The 14,831-nt window shown below is 33.2% G+C and overlaps 1 protein-coding gene across 1 annotated transcript in view; it reads left to right on the top strand.

Annotated features, from left to right (window-relative positions):
* KDM4C (lysine demethylase 4C) overlaps window positions 1-14,831 on the top strand; it is a 165,925-nt gene that overhangs the window by 6,393 nt on the left and 144,701 nt on the right. The window contains exons 4-6 of the mRNA XM_015828501.1: window positions 490-604; window positions 4,827-5,020; window positions 8,467-8,516. Of these exons, the coding sequence (XP_015683987.1) occupies window positions 490-604; window positions 4,827-5,020; window positions 8,467-8,516 (359 nt within the window). The remainder of the gene's footprint in view (window positions 1-489; window positions 605-4,826; window positions 5,021-8,466; window positions 8,517-14,831) is intronic.

Below are 14,831 nucleotides of genomic sequence, written 5' to 3' on the forward strand. Positions count from 1 at the left end.
TGATCTAAATAAATTTTGCTGGGAAAAAAAAAAGATTACTGAAAAGAGAAAAAAATCATTTCCTTCATCCTTTCATCAATTATGAGATCTAGGATTCTGGTACAGCACCTAATATTTCAATTAGTGTCCTTAAGAATGAAAAAGCTCCACAGCTATGTTGGATTTTCATTTCATTTTTTCTTTAGTTTATGCAATTTTTGAAAAAGATCTGTTTGCTGTTAATTTTATATTGAACAGTAATAAAATGCATTCAGAACAAGGTGTAAAACATTAAAGTAAATAACTTTTATTAGCTGGAAGATTGAGCTATTTCTTGTGTAAAGTTGATACTAGCTGATAGAACAAGATTCAAAAATGTTTCAATTTTTCAATTGCATGTAGACAAAATACATACAGTGTTCTTTGTTAATCTAAGGTTTATTTAAAGGTTTCTTTAGTTATACAAGTAACAAAGTTTTTATATTGTCTTTTTTACTTTTTTCATTGCAGATATTGTACTCCAAGACATTTAGATTTTGAAGACTTAGAACGTAAATACTGGAAAAATTTAACTTTTGTGGCACCAATTTATGGAGCAGATATTAATGGAAGCATATATAATGAAGTAGGCACATTATTTGTATCCTCCTAAGTTGTCTGATGTTTTATTATTTTTACTATGATTAAGAAATATAAATTGAATATAGCTATGGTTGATTTCTTTTGAGTGCAGGTATATTTTATGAAATGAGCTTATAGCCTGTATTCTGCATTTAGACATTTTTAATGTAAAATAATAGCCACTAATTTATGATAAAAATGTTATTTATCAATATCTGGCAAAAATTAAAAGTTTAATTGGGTCTTAGGCATTATTGTGTTTTCTTTGAAAGAAATAAGCTATATTCATTTCCATATGATTTCATATCTCAATAGTCATCTGCATATTGCATAAGTGGCAGATGTCTCTAAAATATTTTCCTTGTGCCTTCAAGTCACTCAAGACTCCCTGCGACTTTATGGACAACTCCATGCAATTTTATTAGATGGCATAATTATGAGAAATTATGCCATCTAACAAAAAGTTGGCAGAAGAAAGTAATGAAAAAAAAAAGAATAATGGAAAGCATATGGGAGATATTAGATTATGAACAGGTCTTTATGGATGACTCAGCAGAAGTGTTCACATTTCTCAGGTAAATGTAGCAGATTAAATAGCCAGTTCCTTCTCAGAGTAAAAAAGTGTGTTCTGACAGCTGTACATTTCCAGATATTCTAATCTGAAAAGCACTTTGGACTGGTTATTTCTTTATCAGCCACCAGGTGGTAACCTTGCACAAGGATAGATTTCATTAGTATTATGTGCTGTTAACTGAAATCTCTTCTAAATTTAGAATCATGATCTCCCATATTTATTCACATTGGGGATTTTCATATATTCAGCAATGATGAAGTACGAGCTGTTTAGAAACGAGGCAAGAGTAGGGAAGGCAACAGTTCATGGTGAGTTCATTCAACTCACAGGAAACCATATATGAATTGTGTTATCAAGAGTGAAAGCAATTCAGGTATCCTAATGGAAGTTACTTATTTTCTGTAATATATGAAGACTGCTATTTTATGAAGCTTACATTTAAAAAAATGTGGCCACAATATATGTATTTTGGTGTTTATTTAGAGTTTTGGAGAAGGCTTTGACTTAGGGAAAATGGCAACCTCTGGAGTTAATCTCATGGTAATTAAAATGGTTGTGGTTCAACAAGTGATTTAAGCATAAGCAACATCTTTGTTTTATATTTTTGTTGAATAGACATTGAAAACATATTGGGAAGGACTGTAGCTTAGAGATTTACCATATACATTCCATGCAAAAAAGAAAAATCATTTCAATCCATGACATTTCTAATTGGGTTCAGTAGAACTGAGGTGGTTTGATTTGTCATAAGAATCTTTATGATCTTTTCAACTTGGTTGTGTTTTTCTTCTAACATAAAACAACCTTGCCAGTAAAGCAGAGGGTCAAGAGAGTCTTCCAGACAGTTTCATGTTAACCAATACCTTAGCTGACAGATTTTCAAATGTGTCTGTGTAAAAGAAAGACCAGCTACTAGACACAAGAGAGCATTTGAAATACAACTGGAGACATAAAAAATAGCTCTTACAAATGTATTCTGGATTGCTTCTGAAGCTCTTAAGACACACATATGTACAGGCTATGTGCCATAAGACTTGGATTTAAATAATTTTATTGTTGAAGGAGCAAAGTTATTATTGCTGCAGCTAGGAAATAGGGCTGTATCATTGGACATCTTTTATTTGGTTCTTCCGTATTAAGAGAAGATTACAAAATGGTTCCTCAATATTTGGAGAAACATATTTATTCAGTACTGATATTGTTTGCTTCCAATTATGCTTTCAATTACTACGTATTTTAGTAAATGTGACAACTTTAGTTTTGGTATTATTAATACCCTCGGGTTTGTTTTTTTTCCTTGTTGCTGTTGTTAGTGCCTGCAGACTCAACTTTAGGTCCAGCCAGGTCTAACATAAATATTTTTTTTATTGGGGAAAAAAATTGATAGTGTGAATGACTGATCTCTGCTGTTCTTTCTTTGCCCCTGATTTCTAGTAAACGTTTACAAAATTATATGGATATTGACACCATACAAGTATTTTTATTTTAAAGCTTGTGCTCTTGACTAGTTTTTGCAGTTACGTATGTATTTAGGAGATGGCTTCAAAAAGTACATTAAACAGCCTGAATGACCTCTTACTTCTAATGCAAGGGCAGCATTTTATTAGAGGCTTATGGCATGTGGCCTACTCATAAATGCAAATAATAAAACACATATTTTATTTTCCTTTTACTTTCCTATAATTGCAATAGTATACAATGTCCACTACAGTTGATTATGCTATGACTGTAGCTAATCCTGTGCAGTACTCATTACTAGGTGGTCATAGATTAGCAATTGCTTGTAGAAAATACAAGTATCTTGGCCATGAAAGGAGTGTCAATTATATATATATGTACACACACACACACACACACACATACATACACATATATACACATATATACACATATATACATATACATATACATATATAAACACATATACATACATATACATATATACATATACATATATACACATACATATATACACATACACATACATATATATATATATGAAGTAAAATAAGGTGATCACCAGGATAAAATCATAAACATAAATGTTTACTATACAAAACCAAGCTTTCGTCGGCCACACTACTGACATCATCAGGGTATAGAATGCTGGATCCGGGAGTCCGTTTTTATGTGGCCGGCTGCTTCTGCGCTTTGACCCTGGATCGGGTCAAAGGTCCCGATGGGATGGGTATCTCCTGCGCTCCCATATATGTACCGAGGGGGCAATGAGGACAACAAGTAGTGGAGCCATCCCAAAGACACGCCTGGTTAGCAACCCATTAATACACCCAGGAGCTCACTCGTCAGTGAGAGAGAGAGGGGGCGACAAGAAACAGGAACAACGAGACGGCCAACCCCCAGGAGTTTACACACGGGCAAGGAAAGCAGCAGGTCTGGCAAACAGAAGAACAGAGCTTGAAGCACACATGCTAGATAGCACAGCAATACAGAGGCAAATTAAGATGAATGAGGGGGTGGGGAGGGACGACTGGGAGCGGATGAACAGTGGATCTCCAGGCACCCACACACGCACAAAGAAAACAGCAGCAATTGGAGAGGAGAGGACAACTTTAGAAACGGCCCCTTTAAGAACTACACAGCCGATGCTAATGAGCGGACATAAAAACGGACTCCCGGATCCAGCATTCTATACCCTGACGATGTCCGTAGTGTGGCCGACGAAAGCTTGGTTTTGTATAGTAAACATTTATGTTTATGATTTTATCCTGGTGATCACCTTATTTTACTTCACATTACGTATATATCCGGGATTCGTGTTTTTAATACTATTAAGGANATACATACATACATACATACATACATACATACATACATACATATATACTCTATGTCTAGTATGACAGACAATTTAAATAAGGCCTTGCTTAAGTAACAAGTGATATAACTTTGGAATTATATATATTTACACTGCTTTTATTAAAAGCATTTTTATGCATTCTTCAGTCAAAAATAATTATTGATTTTATATTTGAAGACTAAAATATTAATACATTCCTATGTGCAGGTTTACAATGTTAATAGTGTAACACAGAAAAGAAAAAGGTCAGAAAAATAATTAATATATATATATATTAGTTATTCAAAGGAAATGCTTATAATTAAAAGCTGAAATAGAAACATTTCAGACAGAATTGTTGTCTTTTAATAGAGATGACAGAATGATGTTGCTTTCTTGCTCCCCCTCTGCTATAACTGAACTTTCCAATTTTGGTATGGAAACCACTTTCAGTGTTTTGGTTAAAAGGTTCCCAAACTTTCTTGGTTTACAGTGCTTTTAGTATTTCAGTATCTTTTTCATGGTGCCCTAACCAAAACTATAAACTATCTTGAGCTAATAGTTTGTTGGCCTAGGAACTGTGGTTTTAACAGAAGATGTTGCTAATACTTTTAAATAATAATTACAGTTGTTTAGGGGATATATTATTTTAAAATTTTATTTTAATTCACCTTTTGCCCCTAACCTAGAAATCACCATTCAGGTTTACATCCTAAGAAAACCAATGGACAATTTAGATACAGCTATCTTTTTCCAAAAGTAGACTAGATCTCCAAAGTGATGCATGAATATTATTCTTTTATGCTTCTTTTATGTTAGATTTATTGTTCAACTTTATTCATATCTGCTTTTCAGGGTATAAAGGAATGGAATATCGCTCATCTCCATACCATATTGGATGTTGTAGAAGAAGATTGTGGAATCTCAATTGAGGGAGTCAACACTCCATATTTGTATTTTGGAATGTGGAAAACAACATTTGCATGGCACACTGAAGATATGGATCTCTACAGTATTAATTATCTCCACTTTGGGGAACCTAAATCCTGGCAAGTTAACTCTTTTATGTGTGTGGGGGGGGGAGGGGAGGAGACAGAGAGTGCAAAATGTTTCTTTGTTTTGGAAAATATGAAAAGCTGCAATGTTAAGTCTATGGATAAAAGCAGATATGGAAGCATCTTGTCAGCAATTTGTAAATCAACTAGTGTTTCAGATTTGTGAGGAAGAAGTATACTTAACTTTCAAATATCTCTTTAAAAAATACAGATTTATACTGCATGAATAAAATTTCCGATGTTGTCTCTGGCATTTTTAAAAAAGATAATAGTTACAGTATACATTCCAGAGTTATTGAATACACTAAGAAAAATATTGCAATATAAGGAATATGTTATTTTCAGGCCAAGACATATTACTTGTTCGAAAATCTTTATTCTATTTCAAAGATTAGGTTAGAGTGATGGGAAATATAGCGGAAAAAGGAAAGTAGAAGCAAAGTCAGCAGTGTTACACAAAATGCAGAGCAGTAAGAAATAGTAAGCCAAAGGTATTGAGGCATGAGAAAAAGATAAGAAATCATATCAAAATCTAATTTAAACAAATCATCTCTAATACCAACCTATACCATCCTGTCTTTGCAAATCATCTATGCTTCTATCGCAGCTAGAAGCGTATTCCAGCTAGCTTTCTTACCTAAAGTGGGACAAGAATTCACAGTCTCACGGTTTCTAGCCTGGTGCCTTACCCACGACACCAAACTCTCACTCTCTGTAATTTCATTTATATAATTTTATTATTTTATCATTTTTATTTTGATTAACTGTGCTAGAAGCTTCTTGTTTATCCCTTTTCACCCAGTTACAATTTATAGTGCAGGGAGTCCTTCAATTATAACTGCAATTTGGACCAGAATTGCCACAGACACAGGGAGGCTATCGAAAGAGGTGCATGGAAATACAGAGAGGCCAAGGAAGGAGGGCATAGGGTATGTGTGAGTAAAGGGAGAAGGAGGGTGTGGTGCAAGTGAGCAATGAAAGGCCAGATGTGGGACAGACTTACCTGGGCAACTTGCAGTCTTCCCTCTTGGCTCCTTCATTGACTTTGCTTGTGGGAAGCCAGCATAAAACATTGCAAATTATGTCAACACGGGAGGTTGCAACCAGTACTAACTGCAAGCTGGTTGCCAAGCATTCAAATTTTGTTTACATGACTGTGGGGCTATTACAATGGCCAGAACTTTGAAAACAGTGTAAATCTCTTCGTTCAGCACTGTTGTAACCTTGAATGCTGAATAAAAGGTTGTAACTTGAAGATTACCTGTAAGTCTTTCTCCTGGATATATAGTCTCATAATTGGTTTAAATAGGGCACAGTGGCTCAGCAGTTAAAGACACTGAGCTTGTCAGCTGGAAAGCTGACAGCCCGGGTTTGAGACCCAAGTCCCATGCCATGGGGTGAGGTCCCATTACTTGCCTCAGTTCCTGCTCACCTAATAGTTTGAAAGCATGCAATTGTGACTAGATAAATAGATAGCACTTCAGTGGGAAGGTAACAGCATTCTGTGTGCCTTGGAATATAGTCATGTTGGCCACATGACCATGGAAATATCTTCAGACAACGTGGCTCCCTCAGCTAAGAAATGGAGATGAGCACCACCCCTAGAGATCGATATGACTGGACAGGGGAAATCTTTATCTTTAATTGGTTTAAAAGGCAGAAGGAACATGTGTTAGAAAATAATATTACTGCCAATCTAGCTTCCAGCAAGCTTTAACAACAGGGGTCTTCTAGTTTCAAAATAGGAAATGGCAGTCCAAGATGAGAAGTTCCTTTTAGATAAGTGTGTCCTAAGCCTTTTAGCATTTTAATTAACATCTAGAATTGGGCTGAAAGATAAATAGATGTTATTTAGTCTCTTACAATCAAACTAATTCAATTTCTTTTGTTTAAGTTTTACATAAGCTGCAATCTCCCAGCATTTCCAAGGACAGACTGACAATGAATGCCTTATAATATTTCAACTAGGAAGTTATAAGAACATGAATTATTGTTATGAGGCTGTCTTGGTGAACTAGTAAGCGAAGTAGTGCTAGAAATAGCATTCTGATTTTTTTCTGAAATCATTAATAGCATTTCTGTTTTGTTGGAATTAAACTCCGGTTCATTAACTCTCACCCAATTGTTGCTTCAGGTACTGATTCGGCTTCTATATATCTTTATCTGATTCTTATAGGGGATGAAAGAGAGATTGTTAGCATACCAATGGTATTTCACCCCCTTGTCATCTAGATAATAAATGAAATAGAATACAAGGGAGAACTCTTAAAGGCGTCAGGCTAGAAACCAGAAGACTATGAATTCTAGTCTGGTGATCATGGGCCAGTCACAAACTCTCAACCCTAGGAAGTGGCAAACCAATTCAGAAATCTGCAAGGTGTCCAGATAATAGCCAGGAGTCAAAACTAATTTGAAGGCACACATATAATACAGTGTAGGTTTAAAAAAAATCTTTTTCTTTTCAAGAGTTTGTACATATGCACTTGTACATATATGCATTTTTATTTATTGGTAATCTATATTTCAATAATAAAAATTATGAATATCAAATGATAACTTGAGTTTCTCCCCTATTGTTTCTGCTGTTATCTACTTATACTAATTTCTACATGTCATGGAATAGGCATTTTTTAATTAATGAAAAATACTTTCTTGAAAGTAAAAATGAAAATGTCTGTAAATATACACTCAGAAATAGCATAATCTTATGCAAGATGAGATGCAATCTGGGAATTTACAAAAAAAAAATGCAGCATGGTTATAAGCCACATATATACTGTATTTGGACCAAAAAAATCCACATAAGAATTGCATAAAATATTTAGCATCCTGTTTCTAGGATTTTCTAAAACACTTCATAACAATAAACCAATTTTAAACACAATACAAGTACTTTAATTTAAATGAAACCTCTCTTGTACATATATTATATTCTGTCCGTACATTTTATTTACATGTGAGCTCCTAACAGTGTGGGACCTGAGTATTTGAGGAATATCCATTCTGAACACCATTTACAGGTTTTTTATCAGTTGAGATATGCTAGATGAGCAAGAACAGCAAGGCCTTTTAGGAAATGTTAGGTTAGGAAACTTCTTGATGTTTGTTCTGCCACTGCATTATTACCTATTTTTAGCATCTTTATGATGGAAGCTGATGAAGTGTATTTTATTTACTTGGCAGTTGCTTTTAGATTAGTTTTTGGTTCAGTTTTTATTTATATTCATTATTTTATAAGTGTAAATCAAATAAATATGTAAAAAAAATCTCTTGCAGTTAGCATCTGCATTTTATTTTAGAAAGAGGAATGTCATTAAAATATTAAACTAAATATTTTTGTGTTCTATGTCACATATAGTCTATAGAGTATTTTTAAAAAATTCTAAAAGGTTAACTGTATCTCTAAATTAATCTGTATTTTCCTCTTACATAAATTTTAGGTATGCTATTCCTCCAGAGCATGGAAAGCGACTTGAACGACTTGCTCAAGGTAGATCTGTTTGGTTTTAAAGACATCTTTCATACTATATTTAAAAGGCGAGGCAAGGCCTTGTCACTGCTGTTTTTTCACCTTTTCACACAAACATTTTTGTGTAATTTTTGATAGAGGATGGGATTTTTAGTTCAACATGTTGGAATAGAACTCATTTTTTTAATTAGTTAAGATTTTAGCAAGCTGTATTGTTTCAATTGAAGGTTTATAGTTTTAATTGATATTGTTTCTTTATCTTTCATTTTTGTTCTTTTGATTAATTCTGTTTTGTTACAAATAGAATTTAGGAAAGAGATACATACTTGATTTTCGTCCTGTGGTCTCCAACCACAAAGATTACAATAAAAAATTAAAAACATTTTTTTTAAAATTATGAAAATGTCATAACAGTCTTGCAGCTATAATTTGCATAATCAGCAAAGGTTAATAAACTTGCAGAGTGAATAGATTTTAAGCTTAATTACATATTTATATTAAAAATGTAGCCCAGAATTGCAGCAACTAAAAAAAAAGCTGTGAGGTGCAACAAAGTTGGACTGCTTAACAGATGCCTACTGAATTAATTGAATTTTCCTAAATAATTAAAATGCTAAAATAATGCAGTAAATGTGGTGAAGCATTGCAGGTTATCTAGGTCAAGCCAGTACTTGATACATAAAATTAAAGGAAGCCTAGGATTTTTTTCCATTATCTTGTCTGCCGATCATAATTATCACATTTGCCTTTTATGCGTGAATGCTTTCAACTTTGGAATTCATGAATACTTGATTGACTATGGCACCTACAAATATTTTATCGGAAAGACATTAGACTTACATCTAATAAATGCAGAAGTCTGATTTAGCTCTTTAGATTATTTTTCATTTATGTAGTTCTTTCCTTTTTGTATAGCTACAAATGTAATAAAATCTCAAGTGAGCTGTTACTGCAATTTTGAAACTAGATGTTTCTCTGTAATACTGCTGAATACTTAAGATATTGACAGTAGCTTCCATAGTTATAAAATGCAGGGTAAAATAGAACAGATTATATTTTAGATGACAAATCAAACGACAAATGACAAATAAAAGGAAGCCATATCGCAAAGCGTATTTTAGAAAAGATTTCTGTTTAAAATTTTTCTTTTATGTTTAACTGACATATAATGAGGTATGTATATGGGCAGAGAAAAATGGTTAATAACCTTTTCTGAGGTATATCTGAATATAGTTCTTTATGCAGATCATTTGTCTTCCCTATGCACTACTGTGAATATTGTAGCTTCAGATACTGTCTTGTCAAAGTATGGGTCAAAAGTGGGTCACAATCCTTAGGAGGACATAAGACAATGGAAGTTATAAGGGAGTGCCTTCAATACTCCACCTCTGAAGCAGGCTTACCCTTTGATATAAAAATATGCGGAATGCAAAGCAATGAGATGTTTCCAGACCAGTGATGTTGAACCTATGTGTGACATGGCAGCATTCATAAACACTCAACAATATTTCGAAAACACACCCTGTTCCCTTTGATTATTGGAGGCTGCAGAGGCTGCGCAAGAATGGGTGTGCTCTTGCACAGCTTCTGGAAGTTGCACAAGAATGGGGAGTATTTTCACATGGGTTTTTGGAGGCTGAAGAGGCTGTGGAAGAGCATTCTCTGAAACTTCTTCAAGAAGCAAAGCCTCATGTGATCCAGGGCAGGTTTGGATAGACTGCAGGTGCTTTCAACAGAAAGAGAACACCACCTGAAAATAAGCGTCATGCAGAAGATCTGGGGAACGGCTTCACCATTCCCCAAGATCCTGTGGCCCTGTGTTGAGTGCCCTATCAGGCTGATTTAGATGGGATGGGAGGGGAAAGATAGAGAATTGTTTATCTTTTGTTCAAAGGGAGAAGCAGAGTTAGGCATTTTCTAATTTGTTGACATGTCAAGTCCAAAAGACTTGCCATCACTGTTGTAGACTGTGAAGTCTTAATTTTTTCCCCCTTGGAGGCGGACTGTTATATTGTACATTAAACTCAGAGGAGGAATAATCATTCTTTGATGACACAAGATTCTTTTGTAAACTTATTTATTTATTTAAAATATTCTGACCACCTGACTTGATTTTCACTTTGCAACAGAAATTACTATGGAATGGAAGGAGGAGGGAGTTGTGAGGCTGGGGGAGTGGGGGAGGGAAGTATAGGTAGCAGTACCGAGGAAAATACTGTAATTATGGGTGAGTGTGACAATTTACAGCCTGCCAATGTTTTGCAAGCTGCAACATTTTAATAGTAGTTTAAGAGAACCTTTCCTACTTTTTTTCCTGAATTTGATGAGTGAAAGTAATTGCCCTCACTAAAGGAAGAGGAGAGGAGAGGGAATAATAAAATCAATCAGATTTGCCATCCACTCTATTCAGAAATCAACAGAGTCAGGCATTGCCTTTATGTGACTTCTCTCTCAAGAACTAATAATAAAGGTATTTCAGTGATGACATTTTTTAAAAATATAAAAAATGCAGGAACACTAGTTGTATTCTGATTATAATGCAGATATAAGTTCATTGTTCTAATTAAAATAGCCCTATTTTTGTTGTTATTGTCAATAAAACAATTTTTATTTTATAGCCTTGTTAGTTTATAGTATGGTTATACTTGATACACAGAGTAAGAATTATTAAAAGTAAATGTTATTTGTTATTTCTTGCCCAATCCTAACCTCAATGAAATCCTTAGTTTTATTCATTTGGAGGGCAGGAGGGAAATATGTACACTTATCTCTCATGTCAGGGGCTTATGAAATTTCAGATTTTGAAAACTCCTACCCTAGTTTTAAGAACAGTATACTTCTTAAAGTGTACTTTAAGTCTATAAAGAAATACTGTTACAATGATGTGGAATTTAATTGATAAGGCAAGTTTAGCAGATCTGTAATACATCTTGAGAAAGGAGCAATATTTTGCTGTACATAATTATTAATTAATAACTGGCATGGTTTTTGAGACCCAAGTATGCATTTTGAGCTACTTTTGAGGATTTACAATAGAGACTAGAAGCTGTTGCATTTGGTATACTTTGCTAGTCTTATTTTGCTCTACTGACATTAGAAAATTTGGGGCTAAACAAAGGTTTTATTGTCTTAAATTATAATGTGTTATGTTGCCAAGTTAACGCAATATAGATTTATGGCCACTGAAATCAATGAACATAAATGTGCCTAAATCTTCACTAGATTGTTATGGTTATTATGGTATTTTTTAAAGTGAGGCTTTAGTAGGACTATTGTTTGTTACTCCTGGAACACAACCATATGGTTGCTTATTGGCTTTACTGCCTAGTAATTGTCAGAATAATTTTTCAACATTTTCACAGTGCAATTTCCATACTTTAGAACATGTGTAGATGTTGCCCATTGCTTTCCATTATATACAGGACATTGAAATGTTCTGACTTTGTTCAAGTATATGACTAGATGTGTATGTGACTCATTCTAGAAATGTTTTTTTAATTTGTCATTCAATTTCTTTAATTTCCATTTTTGTTGTGATTTTTTTCTAAAGAGATTTCAGTTTGTTACTACAACTAATTTATTTCTGTCTCTTCTACTGCCTCTTTTAAAAGTGTTTTACTCAGTTTAATAGACTTCTTAGTATGGTATATTGCAAGGGAAATTGGAATCTGATAAATCATGATATTTTTATTATGTTTAAATGATTATACCGGGAGAAATAAAGTATATGTTCTGAGGTCTATGGTTATTTATCTAAATTCTTTATCAATGGGTCTGTCAAAAATAGTGCAACATATAAAACATAAAAATTGGAAAAATTTTGCTACATTCATTTTTAATCCAAAAATTGAGATAGTGTATAGAAAATTAATTAGTCCTCAATTTTAATAAAATTTGATCTAGTAATTAACATTCAAAGACACCAGAGAATTGGATCAAACTTCATTGGCAGTGCTGTGACATCTCTTTCGTTATCTTAATTTATGCATTGCTGAGATTGTAAATCTAAATACAAATCATTTATGTGGAAAGAATACTTTTGTATTACTCAAATTCTCTTAAGCATAAATACAAAGCATTTTATTCTACTTAAGCAGTAATATTTTACCAAATATCAAATAATATTTAGCATTGTGTAGGGGCCAATGTATCCTGCACATATTGTATTGAAGTCTTACAATTATGCAGTATTAAAGAATAATTTTTCACATGACATTTTAAGCTACATTAGTGGAGCCATAAAGTGGCTTGTTTTAATATGGGTGTAGCTTGTTTTAAAATTTCAGATAGCATCTGTAATTCTTCTTAATAATGTTTTTAAATAGATGCACTAGCACAGGAAATAATGTCTCTAGTTTAAAAAATTGCCTTTTCTTTATTTGTATGACCATATACAAACTGCTATATCTCAAAATTAAGAAAAATAGCATAATCGTAAAATAAATCAATAGCACTGAAATGATTACTGGATTGTACATTGCACTAAGTCACGGTATATTCATTTGTATTTTGTTGAATAAACTAAATTGGATTCATTCACACATCATGTTAAGGCAAACTTTCAGAGTTAAATCCAGGTTACATTATTTGGGCTAGAATTTGCTCTGCTCTAAAAAAACAGAGCAAAATATGATTTGATTTTCCGGTTACTCAGATAGTTGCTTGCGTACGTTCTTTTATTTTCATTTATGGGTGTCATTGAAATCACAGTGCCGTAAAATTAGTTTTGTTTGCTTTTGCTCTTGTTTGCGCATATTATATTGCATAAACTGGATATAGCTATCCAGTTGACTGTGTGAAAAAGTCTCTGCATCCTTTTGGATGGTGCAAACATCAGTCAAGGATTTGGTGGTCCTAGACATGAAACATAACATGCCGCAATCCCTTTGAACATTTTGAAGTTCCATTTTTGCAGAAAATTTGAGAAAACTTTTGGATCAATTCTTGGTCCATCCTAGCATCTTGTAATTTAAAATTTTGTTTCCAAGGAGCCTGAAGTTAATATTTTTTGTCACTTTTAAGAAATGCTCAGCTCCATCTAGTCGCCCTTACTCTACCCCGAATAAAGGGATTAAAGGGTTGTAAAAAGAAAAAAAATTGGGAGATGAATTAGACTGCTCAATTAGTTTTTAAATAAAAAATACCGAAGACTTTCCATAACATTATAAGTTGTATAGCAGAAATGTCTACCCAGTAATAGTACTCTGTGCTTAAAATATTTTACTAGTATTACTTTTACTAATTGTCACTTTGTTTCTATTATTTGGGCTCTATTTCTGTATTCACCTCATTGTGGTAAATTGTTACATGTACTTTTATCCATGTTTTAGAATCATTCTAGGTTTTAGGCATTCTGCTATTATTTTCCAGATAATTGTTTTCCCTTTCAGTCCCATGGCTTCTTGTACTCTTTTCTTTTATTCTTTTAATAAATTTAGAAAGCTTAATTTACTGGTCAGTTACTGTAATAAAGAGAGCATTAGGAGAAAAAAAAATCCAGGTTATAAATATACCTAATTTCACCTCATTTAATTGTACTTTCCATTAGAATAAATAATTTGCACCTCATATAAATAATCACATATGTTGCTCAGCTAATGATCACTATTGCAAGAATGGCAGAAAGACTTCTATTTTCTCTTATATTTTCTTGACATTTAGTTATGACGCTCCATGCATATACTAAAATTGATCTAATTATATTCATGTCCGCTTATTGTAATCAAGCCTTGATACTTAAGATCTAAAATGAACTAAAATGCAGGATCTAAAATTGAGATTGGCTGTGTTCCTGAGACTGAAGATAGAAAAATGACTTCTTGGGTCTTCTGTGAGCGTGCTCTCCGACCATAGTTGTTCACAGAATGAAAACTATAAAATACTGCCCACCTACTAAGACATATCAAGTATATTGTATTTTCATATATATAATGTTTGAGATTATGGCATTTGTGCAAAAAATGATATTGGTGTTAAAAGTGTAACCAATTTAAAATATTCACAGAAGATTGGCTTTCAAAGCATGTATCTTGTATTGTATTTTCCTTCCTGCTGGGATGATATAGGATATAATTTTCCAGGGTCATTGTAAATATACATTCTAAACTGATGTGCTGGGCTTAATATACTGTGCATTACCTTACTCCAGTGGTTTTCCAATTTAAATTAACTTATGACCAGTCACCACATTTGTTCAGGCCCTGATTACAAATCCATAAAGAAGGTGATTTAAATAGTCTCTTCTTTCTTCATTGATTTTAATTTAAAATTTAATTTATTTAATGCAGCACAAACTTCTAGATTTTAAAAATGTGATGATGGGTTCATTTCAAGTTT

This window comes from Protobothrops mucrosquamatus, unplaced genomic scaffold (assembly GCF_001527695.2).
Source record: "Protobothrops mucrosquamatus isolate PMUCROS unplaced genomic scaffold, P.Mucros_1.0 scaffold_225, whole genome shotgun sequence".
NCBI lineage: Eukaryota > Metazoa > Chordata > Lepidosauria > Squamata > Viperidae > Protobothrops > Protobothrops mucrosquamatus.